The 25,666-nt window shown below is 50.3% G+C and overlaps 1 protein-coding gene across 4 annotated transcripts; it reads left to right on the top strand.

The window, feature by feature from the left end:
- The first annotated feature begins 340 nt into the window (after positions 1-340).
- On the top strand, positions 341-17,855 carry PPP1R3F (protein phosphatase 1 regulatory subunit 3F). 4 transcript variants are annotated; one of them, XM_025857448.2, is made up of 4 exons: positions 341-1,382; positions 11,128-11,183; positions 11,409-11,488; positions 13,991-17,855. In XM_025857448.2, the coding sequence occupies exons 1-4, from the start codon at positions 376-378 to the stop codon at positions 15,284-15,286; spliced, it is 2,439 nt and encodes an 812-aa protein (XP_025713233.2). In that variant the 5' UTR covers positions 341-375; the 3' UTR covers positions 15,287-17,855. The 4 variants fall into 4 exon arrangements, with proteins under 4 accessions (XP_025713233.2, XP_025713232.1, XP_073757916.1 ...); XM_025857447.2 differs by having other exon boundaries at positions 11,406-11,488; XM_073901815.1 differs by lacking the exon at positions 341-1,382 and adding an exon at positions 5,894-10,362.
- The last annotated feature ends 7,811 nt before the right edge of the window (positions 17,856-25,666 follow it).

Raw genomic sequence — 25,666 nt, 5'->3', positions numbered from 1 at the left:
TTTCCCCGCCGCACACATGCCGCTCCCGCTCACACTCCCGCACTAGCTGTCCTCCTTTTGCGCTTTCCATCCCGCACCCCGCACCGCCCCTATTTAGGCCTCCCCATTGATTCCCTGATCATCCCGCCTCCTGCACCGCCCACTCTCGGGCATCCCCATTGGCTGCGTGCTTCTCCTGCACTCGCTTCGCCGCTACGTCATCGGTGCGCGGCTCCCTATTGGCTTTCTGCTATACCTGTCTTCGTCTCACCGCCTACAGCCCCCGTGAGCCGTACCCCCCCCCCGCGCTGGCCTTCCCATTGGCTGCCCGCCCCTTCAGGCCCTGCCCCCGCCGGTCCCGCCACCGGTGCCGTCGGTGCCGCCGCCGCCGCCGACATGGCGCGCCCGGCCCCTGTGGAGCCCCCGCTGCGGCATCCCGCGCCCCCCTCGCCGGCCGCGGGCGAGCCCCGCACCTCTGTTGAGGCGGCGGTGGCCCCGCGGAGAGTGCTGTTCGCCGACGAGGCCCTGGGGCTGCCGCTGGCGCAGCTGCGCCGCTACCGACCGTGGGGCGGGCCCGGGGCGGGCAAGATGGCGGCGGCGGCCGGGCAAGATGGCGACGGCGGCGGGGCTGACGAGGACGACGATGGCGAGGATGGGGATGAAGGGGAGGAGGAAGAGGAGGCTGGCCCTGCGCCCTCGCCGCTGTGCCCCGTCCCCGCTGGCGGGGGGTTTTACCTGGTGCCCACATTTTCGCTGCCGCCCGCGCCGGGCCGTCTGGAGCGCTTGGGGCGCGTCATGGTGGAGCTGGAGGCGCTGCTGCCGCCTCCCGGAGCGGTCCCCGGGGGTGCCGGGGTGTGGGTGCCTGGGGGGCGCCCGCCGGTGCTGCGCGGGTTGGTACGCGTGCTGAACCGCTCCTTCGAGAAGGCGGTGCACGTGCGGGCCTCACACGACGGCTGGGCTTCCTTCTGCGACCACCCAGCGCGCTACGTCCCGCGCAGCCCGCCGGGGGCAGGAGCGGGAGGACCAGGAGCAGGAGATCCCATCCTGGATCCCGGCCTGGGCCTGGGCTTGGGCCCTGGCCAGGCGTCCGCCTCCTCGCCCGACGACGGCGGCCGCACTGACCGCTTTGCCTTCCAGCTGCCCTTTGCTGAGGGCGCGGGCGATGGGGCGCGCCTGGACTTCGTGGTGCGCTATGAGACCCCCGAGGGCACTTTCTGGGCCAACAACCAAGGCCGCAACTACACAGTCCTGCTCCGGATCGCACCCGCTCCCACACCCACTGATGCCGAAGGGCTGCCCCAGCAGCAGCAGCTGCAGCAGCTGGAGCCACAGCCCGAGTGCCAGGGTCCCGTGGAGGCTGAGGCCAGGCAGCTGAAGAGCTGCATGAAGCCGGTGAGGCGCAGGTAATGTCTGCCAGCGCCACCTCCGCCAACGCAGGGCTGTGTCTAGGATGGAGGACCAGCATCCCGACCCTGGAACCCCTCAGGCCTGCTCTCCAGGACAGGGAGGAGGGCGCGTTCAGGCAGTCCAAGAGTAACGGAGGCCAAAACATGTGCTAGGCTCTGTTTTAATTACGGGGGTTTCATTCATTTATTGAATTCCACTGTAGAACCCTCGATCAAGACAGACATCTTGCCTGCCCTCAAAGATCATGTAGGCTCCGATGGGAGAGGGTTTGAGGAAAACAAGCAAGCAGATAAGATACAGAGGGATAAGATAGTTGCTGAGAGGACAGTGAAATAGGGTAAGGGGATAGTTTGGAGGGAATAGCTGCTTTCCAGTGTTCAGGGAAGGCCTTTAAGGAGGTGAGGCCTGGGTGATGGGAAGAAGAGTCATGGGCAGATATATGGGGGGTGGGGTGGGGAGAGTTTGTAGAAAAAACGGGGAGGACTGTTCTGAGGAGGTGCCACTTAAACGGAGTCCTGAATGATAAAGGAAGATTGGTTATGCACACGTTCGGGAGGCAAAGGTGTTCTAGGCAGAGGGAACTGAGTACAAAGGTCCTGAGGTGAGCCAGAGCCTGGTGTGAATGGTGAGCAGTGTGCTGGAGTGGACAGAACTTCAGTGACCTAGTAGGGTGGACCAAGGGCCTTGCCAGTGGGGGACAGGGAATCTGATCCCCATTTGACAGAGCAGCAAACCAGGGTTCCAGAGGGAGAAACTGTTTGAGGAAGTGGTGGCACCCCGCTTTTCCAGTTCCACCATGGCTGACCTTGAAGCCTGCGCATCTCTTTACTGTTACGTTCTAATCTAGTGCGAGGCCTCCTGCAGGATTGAGGGGCTGAGTCTGTGCTCTCACAGGGAAGCAGTGACTCTGGCAGACGCAGAACCAGGTGGGCCTGGACTCAAAGCTCTTGTCCTTTGTTTTTGCCTGTGACCATTCAGAGCCTGGGAGAAGGGGCCAGTAAACCCCAGGAGGCCTCATAGGAGACTAGAGTTTCTCAGTCAAGCTAGGAGTTCTTTGAAGGTAGCAGCTAGGCCTGATTCTTTTGGTGTGGAGGGGGTCACCTAAGCCTAGCCTGGGATAAGTAGAGTCTCTGTGCACGTGTGGGAAATGCATACATTTCTCTGCTTCTGGGAGGACTGGAAATGGGAATGGGAAAATGCGTTCTGGACCTTGTATATGCTTGATCAGAAGCCTCTGGTTGCAGCAAGATGTTTGTGATCCTGGCAAGGCCTTAGGCTGTGAGTGAGTGGTTCAGAAAGGTCTAGCTTGGGGCTGGTGGGCGGGTGTGCCTGGGTATGTGGGCAAGCAGGCAAGTACCCACTTACCGACCTGTGAGCCCCACAGTAATCTGAGACTTAGTCTAAAGGGGGCAGGCAGCGTGCCTTTCCTTACAGAGTTAAGAGAATGGATTCTGACATCAGAGTGCCTCCGTTCAAATTGCAGCCCTGCCGTCTGTTGGCTTTGTGACCTTGGCTAACTCATTTAACCGCACCGTGGCTTAATACCCTCACCTGTAAAGCAGACAATTACAAACCTACTGCAGAGGAGACGAGTAAAAGCACTCAGAACCAAATCTGGCTCGTAGCAGTGCCAGCAAGTGTTAGCTAGTGTTTATATTTATATTCAGGGAATCACACATACAGTTCCTTGGATACCCCTCCCAAACTCTGCTCTGCCCATCACCTGCTGTGCGGCCTTGCCTCAGTTCCTTCATCTGTAAGCCTCAGTCTTCTCATCTGCTAAAGGGGAATGACAGTCACTTTGGTTGGGTTGAATGCAGCAGACATGGGCAAGGCACTGAAGGATGGTGGTAGCCGTGGAAAAGAGTAGTGGCCAGCATTTACTGAGCTCTGTGCTGACAGCTTCAAGTCGGTTCTCTCCTGAGTCCTGCTGTGCGTGCTCTGTGGTATAGGTGCTCTGATTATGCACATTTAACAAAGGGGGAGACTGAGGTAGCTCGGGGAGGTGAGCCAGCTTGCTCAAGTCGACACTCAGCTAGTGAGTGACAGGACCAGGGAGGACATGCTGGTACTTTTTTTTTTTTTAATTTTATATATTTATTTGAGAGAGAATGAGAGAGAGCACGAGAGGGAAGAGGGTCAGAGGGAGAAGCAGACTCCCTGCTGAGCAGGGAGCCCGATGTGGGGCTCGATCCCGGGACTCCGGGATCATGACCTGAGCCGAAGGTAGTCGCTTAACCAACTGAGCCACCCAGGCGCCCGCTGGTACACTTTTTATTTTTTTTTAACTACTCCTCTGGAAGGTCTGACAGGGTTCAGGAAAAATTCTGCATTTCATTCCTGGTGTTCCCAGCAGGTCATGCTTTCCTTTTAACTTCTCTCTCTCTCTCTCTCTCTCTCTCTCTCTCTCTTTATCATTCTTTTCTGTCTCTCTCTCTCTCTCTCTCTGCTTTTTTTGAGGTATACAAAGTGTACTGATCTTAAGTATAGGGCTCAGTGGATTTTTACATACATATGTTTGTGTAGCCATCGCCCAGATCAAGGTTTGGAGTGGTCCCAGTGCCCAGAATCGCCTTCATTTCTGTCACTTTTCCCAAGTTGTCTTCCCAGGTGGCTGTCGTGGGAGCCCTGTCTGTAAGATGTGACAGTTTGGGTAGCAAGAGTTTGGTCATTTTAGAGCGTAAAAGGAAGAGAACCAGAGAAATCAAAAGCTCGCAGGGCCAAGGTGGGTGGAGAGGGTGTTTTTCTTTTAAAATACATGGGTGGTTTTAAGGAGAAATTGAAGCAGCCCGTTCAGACAATTGTTTTGGTATCTGGCCCCAGGTCTGTGGTTCCTAACATGACTTGTGATATTATTTTAAGTGGGCAGATGGCTTTTTGATAGCTTCTTTATCTTTTGATCTCAGCTCTTGCAAAGGGGAGGTTGGTGCTCATTGCAAGATCAGCGGTAAGATTTTCTTTGTAGGTCGGTGGCTTTCTTGGCGAGTACATTTCAACTTATTATTGTTTTAAAAGCTGTGTGCTGCCAGTGACTTGGAGCGCTGTTGAAGAACAGCTACCCCCTGCCACCCAGCCCTCTTGGGGACTGGTAGCCGATCTCAGGGGGGAAGGCCGAACATGCGGGAGCCCCGTGGCAGAGGGTTTCTTCACAAGTGCCGGCTGCAGGCCTCCCCCCCGCCCCCGGTACCAGGCATGGCCATGTCAGGTGGGGGGCACAGGGGAAGTCTGTGGTAGCCATGGGGATACAGCTCAGAAACCGGAAAATGGCTGCATTCCCTGTATCGCTGGACCACGCTTTTGTTAACTCTTAGGCTTCGAGATGATCCATCAACAAGCACTTGTTGAGGGCCTACTATGTGCTGGGCACGGTGCTAGGTTCAAACGGGAAAAGATGCAGACTGGCAGTAAGCTGTCAAAAGGTTTTGTGGTGGAGCTGGGTGGGTGAGGCGGGGACGGAGGGCTTGCTGTGTGTGACGCTTGGCAGAGACCCTGCTCTGTGCTGGCCATTGTGCTGAGGGTTTGCGTGCAAAGGCCTCATCTAATTCTTTCAACATTCCCTGAGAGAGAGACTGTTTTATCCCTCTTTCCTGGATGAACAAACTGAGGCTCCCAGAGTCCAGAGTCCTAGGGCTGGTGTCGGGAGGAGCCCTCCTGATCTGCCTTGGCTTGACACCCTTAGGAGGTGTCCTGTCCCTCTTAGAAAGAAAGACCAAGAAAGCCTCAGCATGGCCTTCAAGCACCCCCCTGCCCTGTCCCCGAGTCTGGCCTCCGCAGCTGCTAGTCTCACATCCCACCGTCCTCTGCCTTCTGAGCCCCTATCACCGTGGTCTTAACAAGGTGCCTTGCCCCTTACTGCTTCAGGGCCTTTGCCCATGCTGTTTTCCATCACCAGGAATGTTGGTCCTGTGCTCCTTGCGGTCTCCTCGTTTTGATCCCTCGGTTCTAAGAGTGCTTCCCCTGGGAAGCCTGCCCGTCCCAACATCCTCAGGCCCCGATGTTCTCAATAGCGTGGATCAGGTGAGCCCTGCCAGAGAATGTCACGTAGCAGAACAAGTGTGTGTTGCCACAACTTTAAGATCATTTCCCACCCTGCCTGGCAGTCCTCGTCTGTTTTTCGGATCCACTCTTGTCTCCACTTTGCTGTGACTCTTTTCAGATGTTCTTTACCTTCAGACTTTACTTCCTGCTTCAAAAAACAAAACGAAGCCGTAAGAATGGAACTCCCCACAGCTCGCAGCCCCCAAGCCTGCAAACTAAGTTCCCTCCCTTGTGTTACAGGGGAGGAGGGGGCCCTTTTACTCCCTCAGGCCAGTCCCCCCACTTGTGCCCTGGGTTCCGCCACCTGCTCCAGAACTTGACCCTTTCTCTCCTGGCAGCTTTTCACCGCCCTCCTCACTGATCCTCTCTCTTGGCCTTTATACACGCTAGCATCTCTACTGTCTGAAAAACCTGTCCTTTGACCTCCCCTCTGTCCCTCCTGCTCCCGGCCAGCACCTAACCACCCCCTAACCAGAGTTGCTGACACTCTCCTTCTCCATTTGCTTCAGCCCCCCACATCTACCAGATTCCAGAGGTGGTTTTTGGTTTTCTTCTTGAAGTGGTTGAGCACTCCTACTTAAAACATGGTCTTTCCCTTGCCTTGGGACCACGCTCTGCTGCTTTTCCTCTTAACCCCCTGGCCCTTCTTGCTCTTTCCTTCAGCCTCACATAGCCAGACTCGGTGTCTCCACTTGGCTGATGTCCCAAAGATGCGTCCCGCATTCGAGGTCGAATCATCACCTCCCCAACAGTGTTCCTGAGAGGCCTCTCCCCAACCCCTCCCTTACTTCTCTTCCTTCTAAGCATCCTAAGCCCATCCTGACCCTGGAGTCTGGGCCAGGGCCCTTTGTTCCAGGGCATTCTTCCTTTCCTGAAGGCACTGACCTCAGTTTGTAGTTAGACCTTCATTAGGGGATTACTGGATGACCCTCTCTGCCCTCTTAGCCTGTAAGCTCCGTGAGGGGTAGGGACATGGTCTGCTTTTTGTTCACCACTGTATTCCTGCAGGGCCTGCCATGGTGCCTGGCACTTAACAGGTGCTCAATAAATGTTTGTTGAAAGAATGAGTGTGAGTTATTTTTTTAAATGTCTTCCTCCACATGAAATTCTCAGCTTCCTAGTTGAGTGTGCTCACCATTGTGTCTCCAGGGTTTGTCAACTGGGCCGATGCACAGTAAGGCCTCAATGATTTTTAGGTCACCTGTTGCTGAATAGATGGGGACCCAACTTGCTGTCTGAGTCGGCAGTCTTAGGGGAAACCAGAACAATCAAAGTTGAGACAGGACAGGCCAAGGGCCATCTTGGTTGTCTGGAAAGTCAGGATTTAGTGAGAAAGCGATCCTCTTTTACTCCACAGACAACTTGGTAGGGCATCATGGTTAAGGATGTGGACTGAGGCCACATGTTATGGAAGTGGCGGAGCTGGGCTCTGAGCCAGGGTGGTCCTGCTCTAGTTCCCCAGTTCTTAAAGGCTGTACCAGGCTGGGTGGTGCGTCTTACCAAGCGGGGCATTGCCAGGCAAGTTGCTTTCCTTTTCAGAGCCTCAGTTTCCCTCAGTGGGAATTTGGAGGGGATCGCTGTTTGTTAGCACTTAGTAGGCGATGTTCCACTATTTGCTCAATCCACCCCACAGCCCTCTGAGATAGCTATTACCGTTATACCTTCTTTATGGAGGCGGAAACGAGGCATCAAGAGGTTAAGTGACTTGCTCCAGGTCACACAGCTGGTAGGTGGCAGAGCTGAGGTTATTCAAAGTGACATGTCCTGACCCTTTATTGAACTGTGAAATCAATTTCCTGGATCCCAATGAATATTAAAGAAAAAGAACTAGCATAGGAAATGATCAGTGTGCCTCACAACCCGTAGTAAAGGTAAGTGCCGTTTCATTCAAAGAACAACTGTTTTCCAGTTCTCTTTAAGTATGTATATTTACACATGTATGGGTGTGCTGGCTTATGATGTAAAATGTATTTCTTACTGTGGGTCACCGCCAAACGAATGAAGTCACTGCCATGAAGGAAGCTCATGGCAACGATAAAGTGCTCTCCTTCCTCCCACCCCGCTGGATGGGCTCTAAGTCCCAGAGTTGACACTGACACAGACCCTAGTTGGGGAAGGCAGAGCAATGCCCCCACAGAATGTGGTGGCTTTCACACCTGCTTCAAACCCTGCTCTTCAGAGAGCAGTTGGGTTGGGGTAACCGGGATTCCAAGTATCGTGGGGCAGGTTTCTGAGGCCACCTGACCCCTTGGAGAGTCAGCATTATCTTCGAGTTGACTACATGGGAGCTGGGGTCTGCTGAGTTTCCCTTTGGGTTTCAGTGCGTGACCCACTTAGGGCTGGCCAAGTTCTTTGAAAACAGCATCGGGGGTGCTCCCAGAGGACTCGGGGTGGTGGCGGCAGTGATGTGACTGCTCTGAAAGTCTGCTTTGCTCTTGCCCATTGGGGGTTGTCAGCCCTCCCCTGCTCACACTCTGGTGATTGACATTTTTGTTCTGTCTTGGCTGGCCCAGGCTGGGGCCAATGGCACCTCTTTCTGAAATCTCATCTTCCAGTCTCCCCGGATGTCGTCTGAGGTCAGCAGTCATTGAGTTTCCTGATGGCAGGAGGAATTTCATGCCTAGGAGACTGGTGTGGCCCCTTCTAGGCTGCACTGTCTTGACTGATTCTCGAGAACGCCCCAAGGATACATCCCAGGTGCAGGCCCAGGTTCCCGGGCCTGTCCCCGGCCCACTACTTCCCTACTGCCCTTGAGGAGATAGCACGTGGCATTTGTGGGGCTGGTGCCAAAAGAGCAGGTTTCCTTCTCGAAAATTAGCAAGCACCCTGGAGGTACAGTTTTGTTCTTAATCTCCTCCCTCCCCATTTTTCTAAGAACCCCTCTTCTCTGTTACTGATCAATGAGTCAGTATACACTTGTACTCCATTTCTCTTACTATCCTCCTTTTGATTAAAGTCATAGCTGCCCCTGAATGTTTACTGTGAAAGACAGTTCAAGGATATTTAGGTTTTTTCTTTCTTTTTTTTTTTTTTTAGCCCACGGTTTCGAACACTGTCTTCAAAATGGAGCCCTCTTTGGATTGTTATCAGTGTGGTGTGTAGTTAGTGGGTGGAGAGACACGGTTCCTTGAGCCTTAGTTTCCGCATTTGTAAAAAGGGAAGGGTGCTGCTTTGAAGGATAGATGTGAAGGTTTTCAAATGACTTGGTGTATCAATGAAAAGGGCCCACGTTGGAGGAGATGAACGATAAATGCTTGTGCCTTCTGCTTTCATCTCTCTGACTTCAGAGGTATGGAGGGCACCCTGTGTACTTCTGCTGACTTTGTGGATCTTGGGATCGGCTGAATTGCTTGACCTGATTTTTGGAAGCTCCCCCTCTTCTCACGCTCCTCAGCTGCAGAAGAGATGCTCTGGGGGCTGAGAGATTTGTTTTTCTTCTCTCTCTTCTTCCTTCAGCTGAACGGTGGAATTCTTTTCCTTCTGGTTGGCTGCATCCTGTGGTTTCCCCTCTCCCCCCACGCTTTTTCTCTCTCACATACATTTAGGACCCTGGAATGGTATTTCAACACTGGACCAGATGGCAGGAGATGGCTTGCCTAGTCCTGCCCCTGGGAGGGAGGGCTGCCCTTCTGTTTGTGGGTCTTCTTGAAGAAGCTTGCTTTAGAAGATCCTAGAAAGGTGACGTTTTCTCTAGTGAAGGACTACGCCAGCAAAAGAAGTCCGTAGAAATCGTGTTGGGCCCACAAGTCCAAAGACCTGGATTTTAAACTTACTGGGGGGACTGGTGCAGGACCAAGCTGGTTTGTTCCAAATCCCCCTTTCTTATCTGTGATGCTCGGGAGTTCGTGGCCAGGCTTCTGGAGTCACTCACTCCAGGGCCTTGTAATATTCGGATTCAAATACCTTTGGTGAGACGCATGAGCCCTAGTCCATGGAGAAAGACAGACGGCCCCTTCTGGAGCTTCCAGACTCTAGACCCATGTACCTGGCTCAAATTTCCTCCCTGAGGGACCTTGCCGCCACTTCCGTGTCTGGTGGTCACCTAGCCACATGTCCCATGAAGGCAGGGAAACTGGGAATGGATATATGGGCAAAAGGCAGGTCCAAAGAAAAGCCTGAATGAAAGAAGAGGGAGAGGTCTTGTCTGTTATTGCTGCCCCCCTCTATCTACTTCTGGAAAGGATCGGAGATGGGGTTGGGGTAAGACCCCAGTTTCCCTTGTCCGGGAAGTGGCAGTTTGTCGATTGAGAGCCTGGATTTAGACATGGGAGCCAGAAGGCTTAGGTTTTGGTCCTCGCTGCCTGACCTTGAGCCGGTTTCCTTGGCTTCTGCGTCATCATCTGCGAGATGCGGATGATAATACTACCTACTTCATAGGATTAAAAGTACCTACCTCACAGGATTGTCGTGAGGATTGCATTAATATACGTGAAAGCACACAGAACAGTGCCGAACACCATAGTAGGTATTCTATTCAGGTCAGCTAGTGATCCTCGGCTCCTGTGAGGTAATTGATTATGTGTTTTCAAAAAGTTGCATCCGTCTGCAGAAATGTCAACATCATCATAATACCTGTTCGGAACGGAAAGGTCTGAGCAATTGCCTCAGCTCCTCTCAGTCTCTGCTCATGTTTTTGTTAACGCTTCCCTCTCATTTGCCTTCATCGGTAAACATTTGGTACTCATTTCTGAGAAAGAGAACAGCGATTTCTCCATGATCCCTGTGACCCCACCCCTGGCAGAGACTGGCTGAAATACACTTGCCTTATGCCACTTAGACCTCGGGGCCTGACTTGCCTGGCGGAGAAGGACCAACTTTAGTGAATATCTGCAGTCGATTCAGCCCCCGCTCTGTGCCAGGCCCCAGTGTCTGCCTCGGTGGCCTTGACTGCCCTGTGCTTGGTGTGCACATCCTGGCTGTCCTGTGCTATGTTTTAAGGTGAGGAGGCTGAGGCTCTGAAAGGTTAGGTGCTCGGCCAGGCTGATAGGGTGACGGGTGGAGGATTAGTGGAGGGACCCAGGTCTTTGTGAGCCCGGGTTACTTCCTTTTTCTGCTGGCCTCCTTGCTGTTCTCCAGTTGCTTCCTTCCTCCCCCTTGCTGCTTTCTGAGTCCCCCAGTCCTCACCTGCCCTTTCTTGGAAAAAGCGGGTCCCTCTACGGCTAGGGATATACCCTAAAGAAACAGTCCAAAATGCTCCTAAAGCCATGCCCAATAATGTCTGCTGGAGTCTGCTTCGTGAGAGCAAAACGAAGGCCACAACCTAGCCGCTCAGGAGGACGGGAACAGGTTACATACGTTACGGTGAGCCGCTGTGAGCGTAAACAGCCATTTCAAATGTTGACAAAAGGGTATATTCTTCTGCTTATGGTTACGGACAGCGCCAGCTGCGAAATGCCGTCCGCAGAACCTAAGTTGGTTTTGTAGAATATCTGGAATGAACTTTTCCAACATGTTGGAAAAGTTGGCCTCTGGCTGATGTGTGACTTTTTCCCTTCTCTACGCTTTCCTGTGTTTCATAACATTTCTACAACGCGTCTGTAGGACTTTTCTAACGGGGGGAGTAAAAAGAGGTGGCAGAAGGGAAGACGGCCACCGACGCTTAGGAGTGGGCCACCACAGAGGCTCGGAAGGTGCCGGTGGGTGGCAGAACTGGCCTCTCGGGACATCAGATCCATGGATTCTCCCCTTTGTCCCCCTCCCTAGGCCTACTGAGGAAGAGCTGAGGATGAAGAGTGTGAAGGACAGCACCCCTTCTATGGGTAAGCACTTGGCGGGCTGTGGGGGTTTTAGCTTATGTTTACCATTTTCTTTCTTTCTCTCTGTTTTCTCTACATGAATTAGGAGGTTCCCTCTGTCTTAGACTGTCACAGAAAGCCTCAGAGGCAAAGCTGCCAAGTAGCCCCAAGAGCAGCCTTTCCTAACTAAACCAGGCCTGCTTGCACACCCACCTCACCCCAACACTACCCTTCTCTTCTCTCCAGCAGAGCGCCCTAGTGTCCAGGAGTCGGTGGGTCCCCTGGTGGCCCCTACCCCTCTCCGTCCGTGGCCTCAGATGACGCTTCAGGTAAGCAGGCCCTGGCAGCCTCTGGATGGACAGCCCAATGGGAGACTGGGTGGCAGGGGCTGACTTGCTCCAGGTCTACCCTAGGTCGGAGGGAGGCCCCCCAAAGCAGAACCTGATGGCGGAGGGGCAGAGTGCAGTTATTCACCTGAGTCTTTGTTATGTTAGCAAATATTTACTGAGTGCTTGCGCTGTGCCAAGTAGTTCTGGGCCCTGGGAATATGGTAGCGACCAAAAAAGCTGTCTTCCCGGGGCTTATTTATATTTTGGTGGAGTGAGACAGGACAAAACAACATAATAGTTAAAATATATGATATTTTAGATGATGATGGGTGCTAAGGAAACAAAGGGATGGGTGCTAAGGAAAAAAAGGAGGGTGGGGGGAAGGTTTGTGAGTTTAGAACAGGTGGCCAGGGGAGGCCTTCGTGGTAAGTGAGATTTGAGCAAAGATCTGGAGAAGGTGAGAGTGAACCACGTGGGTAACTAGGGGAAGAACATCCCAGGCAGGTGCAAAGTCCCCCAGGCAGGGCCATGACAAAATGTGTGAGGGACAGCGAGGAGCAGTGTGTGTGTTGGGGGGGTTGGGGGGGCAGCAGGAGGTGAGGTCAGACAGCAGGTGGGGGACAGATCATGTAGGGTCTCGTGGGCCTTGGAGAGAACTCTGGCTTTTACTCTGAGTGACTGGAGAGCAGGAGGTGGTGAGCGGAGGAGGGCCGTGATCTGACTTAGGATTTAACAGGCTCCCTCTGGCTGTTGTGAGGACAATAGGCTGTAGGGGCAGAAGCAGGGGGGACCGTGAGGGGGAGGCTACTGCAGAGGTCCGGGCCAGTGATGCCGGTGCTGACAGGGGAGATAGATTCTGGAGATGTGTGTGTGTGTGTGTGTGTGTGTGTGTGTGTGTTAGTACAAAGATTTTCAAACAGACACAGAAGGAAAGAGACTAGTATAATGAACTCACATATGCCTGTCACCCAGCTTCAACAAATTTCAACACATGTCCATTCCTACTTTTTCCATACCCCCTCCGCTCCTCCCTTGCCTATGGAATTATTTTAGAAAAAAATCCAGACATTATCTCATCCACAAATATTTTAGTTTGTACCTCAGAAAATTAAGCACTCGTTAAAAAAAACACAACAAAAAACCCCCCAAAAAACCCAACCCCGACAATGCAGCATCACGCCTCGGGAAATCAACAGTCTTTAGTATCATCAAATATTTGATCAGTGTTCAAATTTCCTTATCTCATAGGTGTTGTAGGATCCAAACCGGGTCAACACATTGCATTGGGTGGATGGGTCTTTTTTAGATATTTAAATCTCCCTCACTTTTCTGGCAGTTTGTTTGTTGAAGAAACCTTGTTTGTCCTGTAGAGTTTCCCACAGGCTGGTTTTGGCTGATTGCATCACATGGAAACACATTTCTTACTCTTTTTATTGATATACTAATTCCATTTAATTAATGTGATCTATTAAATTTAATTAATTTACTTTATTAAACTATCAGTTTTGTTAAATTGATTTATTAAATACAATCTATTATTATGAAACTAATTTAACTAGAATTGATTCTATTTAATTCTCTTATTCCCATTTCGTTTACTAACTGGAATTCTTCTCTAAAGAAAAACTTTCTCATATCAACCGTTTGGCTGCCTTGAATGTATATAGTTTGTATTGAAAAAGCTGTATAAATGCTTAATTTTTTCCCTTTTATTTACCAGTTTTCAGAAGAAGTGAACTTCTCCAAAGGTGACCAACTAAAGGATTTTTGGTTTTGGTGTATTATTACTAACTCATGAATTTTAAACATATTTGCTAAGTTTCAAGCCATTGCATTTATTTATTTATTTTGATGTTTAAATTGAACTCTCTCCGGTCAGTGGGAGCTTGTTTACATTGGTTCCAGAGTCCTTTTGAACACATCCCCATCATTCTTGGTCCACTCCTTCACATTCTAGAATGACAATGTGTCCTAGATTCATCTCGTATTTGCCCTGCCCCAAACCTGGGAGCAGCCATTTAGTGAGAAAGCTCTGGTTCCTTTTAGGGGAGAATGGTATTTAGAAAGCAGGATCTGGGTGCTCAGTGTGCTTGTTGCTGCTAGATAGGCCATTGTTTCTAGGCCTTGTCAAAATAAATGTTTTTAAAAGAGAAAATACATGAATTCATGTGGATATTCTGGATCTGTTTTAGAGGTTAGCCGGCAGTATTTACTGAGAGCTCTTCCCCAAATGTTGGTGCCCGCTGCCTTCCTTAGCCTTATGATCTGCAGGACTCCCCTTTTACTCCATCTGATTTGGTTATTTTAATATAGATGACATAGGCCTTAGTGTTTGGAGAATTAGAGAGGGCTCTTTAAGGAGGGTTTTATCTGGAAACACCTGTGGGCCTGGGTGTGGGCTGTCGCCCACTCTCACTGTCTCTGCTTGTCCCCTCCCCTCCTCTACTTCATTCCTTTCCCTTTCTCTCCCCTCCTGCCCTGCCACCCTCCCAATGGCTCTAGGTTTCTGAAGTTACAGTGACTGGCAAACCCCCAGAGGAAGGTGACGTCCCCAGAAGCAATCCGCCTGTGGCTTTCACGGAGGTCCCCCAGGCGCCGGCCATCAGGATCCTCCCCTCTTCCTCTGTCTGTGGCCTGGGTGGCTCTCCCAGGGACCAGGCCTCGGGGCCCGATTCAAGTGAGGGGGCAGCCGGGCCTCTCCTGGAACCCAGCCAGCAACAGGTGGAGGCCACGTGGGAAGTATCGAGAGAGAATGGAGGGGGCCAGAAGGACTCCGTGGTGGGGGCCATAATGGATGAACCCCCTGGGGGTCTGGAGGTCGTGAGTGGGTTGGAGGAGCTGCTTGGCGAGGACACCATTGACCAGGAGCTGGAGCAGCTCTACCTGTCCCACCTGAGCCGCCTGCGGGCTTCTGTGGCTGCAGGTGGGGCAGGGGGTGGCGGGGAGGGCCCCACAGATGGGGGGGTGTCCCCCAGCCATGCCCTGGGCATACTCACGGACCGCGACCTGATCTTGAAGTGGCCTGGCCCCGAGCGGGCCCTGAACAGTGCCCTGGCTGAGGAGATCACACTGCACTATGCGCGGCTGGGGCGTGGTGTGGAGCTTATCAAGGACACTGAGGACCCTGACGAGGAGGGGGAGGGTGAAGAGGGACTGTCCGTTACACCCTCCAGCCCCGAAGGGGACACCCCCAAGGAATCGCCTCCGGAAATCCTCTCGGGAGCCCATTCTGTGGTAGCCACTATGGGAGATGTGTGGCTCCCGTGGGCAGAGGGCTCGGGTTGTGACAGCCCCGTGGTTCTGGGTGCAGAGGGTCAGTTCACTGGGGCTCCAGCAAAGGGGATGGGCAAGGACACCGACTCTTTGCGTATAAGTAGGGTGACAGCTGGGGTGACCGGGTCCCCAGGGGGGAAAGAAGGACGGATGGAGTTTACCACTGAGTGGGCAGACAGCTTGGTTCCTATACCTGGTAAGGAGCTAGCTGCTCCAGTCCTACAGGGGCAAAGTCTCACCCTCCTTGGTCCCTCCGGGGCCGAAGTCTGTCCTTCTAGCCTGGCCAGGCCTCACGTGAGCTCCCAGGATGAAGAGGGTTCAGGCCCAAGCCTTGAGTCCCCAAAGAAGTCTCCCACCTTAGCAGCCCCTGCAGAATGTGTGTGTGTATTTCCTCCCCAGCTCCGGGGGCCCTTGACCCAGACTCTGGGGGTCCTGGCTGGGTTGGTGGTGGTCCCTGTGGCTCTGAACAGTGGTATGTCCCTCCTGGTGCTTGCGCTGTGCCTCTCTCTGGCCTGGTTCTCGTAGAGGCTGCCTGTGTGTGGGGGGAGCAATAACAGGCTTCCCCCCCTCTCTGGGGTGTGGGGAGAGGCAGTCCCTACACCACCCCCAGGGGATTCAGATAGGATGTGTGGCCTGTATAGTGAGGGGTCTTTTGCTTCTGAGAATGCCTGACTGGAGAGAGACCTTCCGGTCCCTGAGGACTTGTCGGCCCGGGGCTCCCTGCGGTGATACCAGTGGAGGGGAACAGGGCATGGTGGACGGTGTGAGATAATTTTCAGAGAGGAACTGGGCATGTCCTCCCTTTCCCCTCCCCCCCCAAGCCTGTATTTATTTTTGTATAATTCTCTGGATGAGGGAGAGTGGTCGTGAGCTGGTCTTGGGGCACAATTACCCAGAGATATATTTATTAACAGCCAACCTGTGCAACCTGCTGGAGCTTTATTTTTAATTTAATTTATATAGAGTACCTATTATTATATGCCACAATAGAGCTCTATGAGAAATGATGTGTCTTGCTGTACAGTGTTCTCCTGTTTGGGCCTGAGCGTGTGGGGTGGTCATGTTCTGTGGGAGGGGCAGGGTGGGGACTTGGGCGTGGGACACGTTCATGCCTGCTGCCACGGCTTCAATGTGTCACCTCACCTTATGGTCCTAGACCACCCGTGTGGTCTGGTGGTCTTTGGAGGGGTGGGTCCTTTGGTATTTTCTATATTCTGCCAGGGAGGGAGGAAGAATGATTGATTGCCATATGAGGGTTTGGTGTCCAACACGTGGCCGCAGCGGTGGATGTAGTCAGCTGTAGATGTGGGAATACTGGCTGTGAATCAGCCACAGGTTTTGAGGTTCCTGAAAAAAAAAAAAAAGCCTTTGACACCAGGAGGGAGACCCCTCTGTCCCCAAGATTGGGAAGGTCTCACAAGGGAGAGAGGAGTTAATGTGCTGTGAAGAATTCATACCAGAGTTGTTGTCCACAGATTTTGCCTTTCTAACTCAAAACAGGAAACCCAGAAGCTTTGAAAGAAAGGATAGATATATTTACTGCATGCAAATAAAAATCTCTGCATTAGTAAAACAAAACACCATATATTTATTTACTTCCCTTCACAGCAAAACTTTACACCAACTTTCTTCCATTCCTCTCCAGGGCTCCAGGGCTTTTCTGAGAAACAGCCCCAATCAGATTGTTTGCCCAGCCACTTCAGCAAAAGTTCTGAAGTCACTGATGATATACGATTGGTCTATCAACAGCCACATCCCAGTCTTCATCTTCCTTGACCCATTGGCAACATTTTACACAGTTGGTCATCCTCGCAACCTTGAAATCTCTCTTTACTTGGTTTCCAGGACACCACACTTGCTTAGTTTTCCTCTTTCCTCGTTGGCCACTCTTCTAGAACAGTGCCCAGCACCTAGTAAGTCCTCAATAATGCCTACTGAATAAAATACATGATGGAACAAATAAAGGGATGTGGGAAAATATAGAGACATGGTTAGAGAACTTAGTTGGGCATTCAGGGGTGACAAGCTCAGTTCAGTTCCACAAATGTTGACTGACCGTCTCTCCTCTGCTCTGAGAACATGGGAAGGATCTCACACTCTAGTGGGGGAGACAGATACAGAGAAAGGATTTTACTGCAGTGTGGTTAGCGCATTAGCAGCGATGGGGGCCTCAGAACAGATGCTCAGCCCAGCGTGGGGACTTTGGAAACCTTTTGGAGGGCATGGTGCCTGAACTGAATTAAAAAATGAGAAGGAATCCACCAGGTAGTGAAGGGGAAGAGAGGGTAGTCCAGTCAGAAGGAATAGCATTGCAGAAGTCTGGAAGTAGAAAACAGGTACTGAAAACAAACTCAACACCCACTCATTTTATGTGTCTTTCAATGAGGATATTCTCACTTGGTCAAATACCAAAGACCAAACATGTGTCCACGGTCTTCCATTGATGTGATAATTTGCTCAATGTCCAAAAAGGCAACTTTCTGCCAACTGGATTGAGAAGTTAGATAAAATGGACAAATTAGTCAAATTACTACAAACATGTAACTTGCCAGAACTGTCTCCAAAAAAAAAAAAAGATGAAAAGTTGAGTAGTCCTATGACCATTAAAGTAACAGAATCTATAGCCAGAAGTCTTCCCACACAGAAACTCTGGGCCCCGGGTGGCTTCACTGGTGAAACACTCAAGGAACAAATCATTCTGATTTTACAAAAGGGATTCCAGAGCACCATAAAAGGGAGCGTTTCTAATTCGTTTTATGGGGCTGATAGAACATTGATACTAAAACTTGATGAGTGAAAAAATATTACAGATCTCAAGAAAATGTACAAATACCTTAAACTAAATAGCTGCCTGTCTTGGTCTGCTTAGGGAGCTGTAACAAAATAGTGTAGACTAGGTGGCTCAAAAACAACATTTATTTCTCAGAGTGCCAGAGGCTGGGAAGTTGAAGATCAAAACACCTACAGATTTGGGGTCTGGTGGGGACCAACGTCCTGGTTCATAGATGGCTGTCTTCTTGTGGTATCTTCACATAGTGAAGGGGCAAGGTTACTCTTTGGGGTTTCTTTTTTTTTAACGATTTTATTTATTTGACAGAGAGACACAGTGAGAGAGGGAACACAGCAGGGGGAGTGGGAGAGGGAGAAGCAGGCTTCCTATGGAGCAGGGAGCCTGATGTGGGGCTTGATCCCAGGACCCTGGGACCATGACCAGAGCTGAAGGCAGACGCTCAACCGACTGAGCCACCCAGGTGCCCCTAGGGTTTCTTATAAGGGCACGCATCCCATTCGTGAAGGCTCCACCCTCATGATCTAATCACCTCCCAAAGGCCCCACCTCCTAATACCATCACATTGGGGATTACATTTCTTTTTTTTTTAATATTTTATTTATTTATTTGACAGAGAGAGAGAGAGACAGCGAGAGAGGGGACACAAGCAGGGGAAGTGGGAGAGGGAGAAGCAGGCTTCCCGCTGAGCAGGGAACCTGATGTGGGGCTCGATCCCAGGACCCTGGGATCATGACCTGAGCAGAAGGCAGACGCTTAACGACTGAGCCACCCAGGCGCCCCTGGGGATTACATTTTAACATAAACTTGTGAGGGGACACAATCATTCAGTCTCTAGCACTGCCTACATCCAGTATATTTAAAAAGTGTAGTATAACCAAGTTGGATTTATTCTAAAACTGCAACATGGTTTAACATTTGGAACTCAGTCAACAAAAGTTTATTCATTAATATATTAAAGGAAAACCCACAATAATCTCAATAAGTATCGAGAAAGGGTTGGATAAAATTTAACATCTATTCATGATTTTATTTTTTGAAGGATTTTATTTATTTGTTTGAGAGGGGTGGGAGGAGCAGAAGGAGAAGGACAAGCAGACTCCACACTGAGTGCAGAGCCCGTGGTGGGGCCCAGTCCCACGACCCTGAGATCATGACCTGAGCCGAAGTCAAGAGTTGGATGCTTAACTGACTGAGCCACCCAGGTGCCCCTCTATTCTTGATTTTAAAAACCTTAGCAAGGGGGGGGGGGGTGCCTGGGTGGCTCAGTCATTGGACGTCTGCCTTCAGCTCAGGTCATGATCCCAGGGTCTGGGGATCGGGCCCCGCGTAGGGCTCCCTGCTCCGCGGGAAGCCTGCTTCTCCCTCTCCCGCTCCCCCTGCTCGTGTTCCCCCTCTTGCTGTATCTCTCTCTGTCAAATAAATAAATAAAATCTTTAAAAATAAATAAATAAAAAAATAAAAACCTTAGCAAGGGACACCTGGGTGGCTCAGTTGATTGAGCATCGGGTTCCTGATCTCGGCTCAGGTCCTGATCTCAGGGTTGTTAAGTGCAAGTCCCGAGTTGGGCTCCACACTGGGCGTGGAGCTGACTTGAAAAAAAAAAAACTTAGCAAATTAGTTGAATACATTTTTTTTAATTTTTAAAAATTTTTATTTATTTAATGTGGGGGAGGGAACACAAGCAGGGGGAGTGGGAGAGGGAGAAGCAGGCCTCCCATGAAGCAGGAAGCCCGATCCCCATGATCCTGGGATCATGACACGAGCCAAAGGCAGAGGCTCAATGACTGAGCCACCCAGGCGCCCCAGTTGAATATATTTTCTTAACATAAACGGTATCTATCTACAAGGATTTATAGTAAACTACATACTTCAAATGAAATTTTAAGAGCTCTGACATTTGGAACCTGGCAAGGATGCCTGCTATCGCCATTTCTACTCAGCATTGTACTGGAGGTCCTAACAACCACAGTAAGGCAAGGAAAGGCAAGGAAAAGAAATTAAAAATATTTAAAGATTGGAAATGAAGAACAGAATTGTCATTATTTGTAGATGATACCATTGTGTATGTGGAAAATCCAAAATAATCTATTGACAAATTATTAGAATTATTAAGAATTTAAAAAGATTTCTGATACAAAAATGCACATTCAAAAATCAATTGCTTTTATATGCTAACAACAGACAAAATTTTAATAAAGATACCATTTATGGACTACTTAGAAATTAACAAAAGAGGGCAAGATCTTTTTTTTTAAAGATTTTATTTTTGGGGAACCTGGGTGGCTCAGTCAGTTAAGTGTCTGCTTTCAGCTCAGGTCATGATCCTGGGGTCCTGGGATCCAGCCACTAGTTGGGCTCTGTGCTCAGCGGGGAGCCTGCTTCTCCCTCTCCCTCTGCTGCTCCCCCTGCTTATGTGCTCTTTCTCTGCCAGATAAATAAATAAATAAATAAAAGATTTTAATTTTTTTAAGATTTTATTTATTTATTTGACACACACAGAGAGAGAGAGCACAAGCAAGGGGAGCAGCAGGCAGAGGGAGAGGGAAAGGCAGGCTCCCCACTGAACAAGGAGCCCGATGTGAGGCTCGATCCCGTGACCCTGGGCTCATGACCTGAGCCCATGGCAGCGGCCTAACTGACTAAGCCACCCAGGCGCCCCTAAAAGATTTTATTTTTAAGTAATCTCCACACCCAATGTGGGGCTCGAACTCACAACCCCGAGATCAAAAGTAACATGCTCTACCAACTGAGCCAGCCAGGCGCCCCAAGAGGGCAAGATCTTTTAGTAAAAAAATATAAAACTTTACTGAAAGACATTTTAAAAGATTAAATAAATAGATACACATGTTACTGAATGAAAGAGTCAATTGATAAAGCTGTCAGTTCCCTCTGAACTGTTTTGTAGGTTCAATGTAAATCCAGGCACGATTTCAATAGATTTGCGTGTCTGCGTATCATAACAGGTTAGTTTTTAAATTTATGTGGAAGTGCCAACTAGCCAGAACACCCATGCTTAATGTAAGGTAGAGCAATTAAGATGGTGTGATACTGCTGCAAAGGTAGACAAATAGACTAATGAAAGACCAGTGGTCTCAGAAACAGACCCACTTATATGTAGATTCAGAATAGGTAGCCAAGGAGGTATTGTGAGACCAGTGGGAAATGGTTGGACTTTCAATAAATGGAACAATCTGTTATCCATATTGAAAAAAATGAAATTGGATCCTTACAACACAAAAATAACTCTAGGCAGATTCAAAACCTAAATGTGAGAAGCAAAACTAAAGAGCTTTAAGAATTTAATATAGAGGGGTGCCTAGGTGGCTCAGTTGGTTAAGCCTCTGCCTTCAGCTCCGGTCCTGATCTCAGGGTCCTGGGATTGAGTCCCACATCGGGCTCCCTGATCTGCAGGGAGTCTGCTTCTCCCTCCCCCTCTGCGACTCTCTCTCTCTCTCTCAAATAAATGGGTAAAATCTTTAAAAAAACAACAAGAATTTAATATAGAAAAATACCTTCATATACTCATGGTAGAAAAATTTTTCTTAAACAAGACTCAAAACACTAACCATAAGTGACAATTATAAAACATTCAATTACATTAAAATTAAGAATGTCTATTGATCAAAAAACACCATAGAGTGAAAGCCACAAATTGGGAGGCAAATTGAGAGAAGATAATTCAAACACAATTAACTGATGAAAAGCTCAAAAACTATTAAAAACTACAAATAGAAAAACCAGATGTGCTATGAAGTGTATAGATAAATTATATATTCACAGAATGGCATATTGTATAATGAGAATGAAAGATCTACAACTACATGGAATAGCCTGGATGAATTGCACAGACATGATGTTGAGCAAAAGAAGCCAAACAGAGAAACAGGCAAAATGAATCCATTACCAGTGGTAAAATTATAAAGGAAAGCAAGGGAATAATTATCACCAGGTCCATGATAATGTTTACCCATGGGGGAGGGAGGGAGGGAGGGATATAATTGGGAAGGTACCCCAGGAGACTTCTGGAATGTCAATACTAGTTTACAGCTTGACATGGGTGGTTGTTCATGGATGTGCAATTCATTAATATTCATTGAAATGTACATTTCTCAGGCAAAAAAAAAAAGTCACAAGTAAAACAAAATGCAGTGAGTCCTGGGAGTGATGTGACTCTTTGGGACTCCTCCACATCGGCTCTGAGCGACCCCAGTTTCTCGTCTAGACCACGAAGTATAGGTGGACTACTTCCTTCAGAACCTCTCCTGGGGTCAAGGTCTTGCATTCAGTCCTGGAGGATACCGAGGCTCCCTCAGCCCTATCTGTGGAAGTCATGTTTTGGGGACTTGTTTATTCTGTGTCTCCTGACACCAGCCATGGAGCAGGGACATTCACCTCTTGGGGGATGGAGAGAATCTGTCCATTTTGTCCTCAGACGTCAGAGTTCATCTCCCCTTGGACCTCATTCATACATGGTTTTGTCTTATTTTATTTATTTATTTAGAGAGGGAGAGAGAGGTTATTTATTTATTTATATTTATTTATCTATTTATTTAGAGGGAGAGATCGAGAATCCCAAGCAGGCTTCACGCCCAGCACAGAGCCCGATGCGGGGCTTGATCTCACAATCTTGAGATCGTGACCTGAGTCGAAATCAAGAGTTGGACGCTTAACCGACTGAGCCACCCAGGCACCCCCATATGTGGTTTTAGAGCCCAGAAAAGGTGCCTGGGTGGCTCAGTTGGTTAAATGACTGCCTTCAGCTCAGGTCATGATCCTGGAGTCCTAGGATGGAGTCCCGCATTGGGCTCCCTGCTCAGCGAGGAGCCTGCTTCTCCCTCTAACCCTCCCACCTCTCATGTACACTCTCTCTCATTCTCACTCTCTCAAAATAAAAATAAATAAATCTTTAAAAAAAAAAAGTTCATTTAAAAGCCAGGACCCCAAGTCCTGGTTGTGCGACCTAGGGCAAGTCGTCTGTCCCCTCCCAGCCTCAGTTTCCCATTCTTAAAAAGGGGCTAATGCCCACTGAGCTTTGGGGGAAACATGTAATGGTGTCACTCATGAACATATTTGATTAATCTAGCAATTCAGGCAGCATAGCAGGGCAGGCAAGAGGAAGGGCTCTGGAGTGGTACCGTCCAGGACTAAATTGCCACTATGTCACACGATAGGCAAGCTATTTAAGCTCTCTGTGCCTCCCTTTGCTTGTCTGCCATCAAGGGTAATAACTTGCTGTCTGCACAGGGTTATGGTGAAGGTTAAATGAGATAACACATCAGTTACCTAGGGCAGTGCCTAGCACAGAACAAGTAAATGTCAGCTGTTATCAGCTCCCACCCCCAGAACTCTTGCAAACACCGTCCCCCATGACACCTCCTTCCCACCCTCAAGTGTGTGCATTGTTATAGTGGTGGATAATGTGAAGGGTGGAGGCCTCCTTGTACCCCTGGCCCCTTCCCTGCCTGCCCCCTTGAGAGGCACTGGATCCCCACACACGCTCCCCAGGGGACCCACACTCTCCCAGTCTCCCCCACTTTTTCAGGTTAACCAAGGTGACAGGGCCACCACTTCATTCCAGGGGCACCATCTGGTAGGGGCCACAGGACTAGGCATTTCTGTCAGAAATGTGGACCTGAGAGGGAGGAAGGAAGGGAGTGGGGAGCACTTGTGTTTCCCCACCTAGTAGTTTCCTATTAATGATGTAACAAATTGGTGGCTCAGTCGTTGGGTGTCTGCCTTTGGCTCAGGTCATGGTCTCGGGGTCCTGGGATCGAGTCCCGCATCGGGCTCCCTGCTCCGCGGGAGGCCTGCTTTTCCCTCTCCCACTCCCCCTGCTTGTGTTCCTGCTCTCGCTGTCTCTGTCTCTGTCAAATAAATAAATAAAATCTTAGAAAAGAAAAGAAACTCCGTTAGAAAATTAAGCAAACAAGAAAAATGTCCTTAAAAAAATGATATAACAAATTTGCAACAAACTTAGTGGCTGAACACAGCACAAATACACTATCTTACAGTTCCCGAGGTCAGGGAGGTCAGGAGTCTCACAGGGTGTCTGTGGGGCTGTGTTCCTTCTGGAGGCTCTTGAGGAGAATCCATTCCCTTGCCTTTTCCAGCTTTTAGAGGCTGCCTGCAGTCCTTGGCTCATGGCCCCTTCCGCCATCTTCAACACCAGCAATGGCCAGTTGAGTCTTTCTCACATCAAATCACTCTGACTCTCTCTCTCCTGCCTCCTTCTTTCGCTTATAAGAACCCTTGTGATTTACATTGCACCCAGCCAGATAATCCAGGATAATCTTCCCCATCTCAAAATGCTTAACTTAATCACATCTGCAAAGTCCCTTTTGCCATGTAAGTTGACATATTCCAGGCCCTACAGTTTAGGATGTGGCTATCTTTGGGGGGCCATATTCTGCCTAGCACTCAGCCCCTCCCTCACCAGACCTCTGTGGTCACTGCCAGTGTCCCCACCCTGAGGCCATGGAGGTGGACAGATGGGGGGCTTGCCCTTGAAGGGAGCAATTTGCCCATCCTGTAGGGAGAACAGCATGTCACCAGATAATTAAGATTGGGTGATTCTTGTAAGGATAACAAGAACAACACTATCGGCATTTACCTCCCAGTTACTCTGTGCCAGACCCTGGGCTGATTACTTTACATGAATCATGCTTTTCTCACACCAACGCCACGATGTAAATTCCATTTTTATCACGAGTGTACAGATGAGGAAACTGAAGCCCTGAGTGCCTTCTGTGTTCTCATCAGCCCTGAGCACAGTCCTTTGTTGGGGCCTCCATAATCTTCCTCTGTCTCCTCCTCCTTGTTACTAGGCCCAGTATCTTGATCTCAAAGGGGCCCCTGCTATCTGTCCTCGGGTCTCAGCCCTCAGCCTAGCCATCACCTGACCGCAGAGTACAACCCCTCCACTTCCCATTCTGGATGTCTGGAGTCCAGGGAAGTCCAGGTTTAAACCCGAGCTTCCTGCAAAGTCAAAGTGGCCTTTTCCTTTCATTCAGGGAAGCGTGACTGAAGCCGTGGTCCCACAGTGAGGTGTGAGTGGCACCAGGCACAGCTCAGCCGTGGACCGTCCATATTCCAACCTTTACCAGCAGGGGGCAACTCGTCTCCAAGACCAGGAAGGCCTCAGGGAAGAAGACAGGAGGGACAGAGACTCAAACATTCACACCTGAGAGGGTCACAGACCTCTGGGTACATGAGCCCCAGACCTGGGTGTCCCTCAGAGCCTCCCTCTCTGCGTGTGGACAGCTGGGGGGCAGCCGAGGGCCAGCTCTGCCTCTTCTTCCCAGAGGACCCTGGTCTTAGTCACTGCAAATGGTTTTCCTCTTCTTCCTGCTCTTCTTCCTCCTACCAGAAGCTCATTTCTGTGGTTAAAGGGAAATTCTCACATTTGTAATCTTTTTCTCATTGAAAGGTTTCATTTTAGGCTTTTCCCCCCACAAGATGGACTGGTTCTGTTGCCTTGACCACAGGGCAGGTTGGGCTACCAGCTTGGCCTGTCCTGACGGGCACACTCAGGACCCTGAAGGCACTGGAGCATCCCCAGCAGAGCCCGGTTTTAGAAAAGAGCCCCTGGGTCCCCATTCAGATCCTGACCAGCTGCCGACTCTGCCTCCACCCAGGCCCCTCCCAAGGTCTGAATGCTGCGACTACAACTCCTAGCTGGGGCACGTAGATGCACGGGGGCTGCTGGTCTCGAGGAGACACAGGCCTGAGGAGGAGGTAGCAGAACAGCTCTGGATGGCCCGAGGGGATGTACGGCTGTGGGGTGAGGAATGACCCACCCACAACCTGCCCACTGACCTGCTGCTGGGCCACAGACCCAGCTCCTGCCCTCCATGGGTCTCAGTCTCCTCACCTGCCCGATGGGCACGATTACGCTCCCCGCACACAGGGCATGCTCATGAATGGAAAGGGCTCTGGAGTGATGAGAAAGCTGATTTGGCCCCAGAAGAGGAGGAGCAGGTCAGATTTGGACGGGAAGCCGTGATTTGGGCCTCCTCAGGCACAGCCAGGGGCTGCCTCCCCGGAAGCGCTCAGCGCACTCAGGCAGGTGGGAAGCTCTGAAATCAGAACCATGGGCCAAGGTCCAGTTGAGGTCC

Source organism: Callorhinus ursinus, unplaced genomic scaffold, assembly GCF_003265705.2.
Source record: "Callorhinus ursinus isolate GAN/ISIS: 27379988/994484 unplaced genomic scaffold, GSC_fseal_2.0 scaffold16, whole genome shotgun sequence".
Taxonomy (NCBI): Eukaryota; Metazoa; Chordata; class Mammalia; order Carnivora; family Otariidae; genus Callorhinus; species Callorhinus ursinus.
This window is presented reverse-complemented; position numbering and strand designations above follow the sequence as displayed.

Coding starts and splice junctions, on each gene's coding strand:
- PPP1R3F (XM_025857447.2), top strand. CDS start 376: ATGGCGCGCCCGGCCCCTGTGGAGCCCCCGCTGCGGCATCCCGCGCCC. Junction 1,383..11,127: donor ATGAAGCCGGTGAGGCGCAG/GTAATGTCTGCC, acceptor CCCCCTCCCTAG/GCCTACTGAGGAAGAGCTGA. Junction 11,489..13,990: donor GGCCTCAGATGACGCTTCAG/GTAAGCAGGCCC, acceptor CAATGGCTCTAG/GTTTCTGAAGTTACAGTGAC.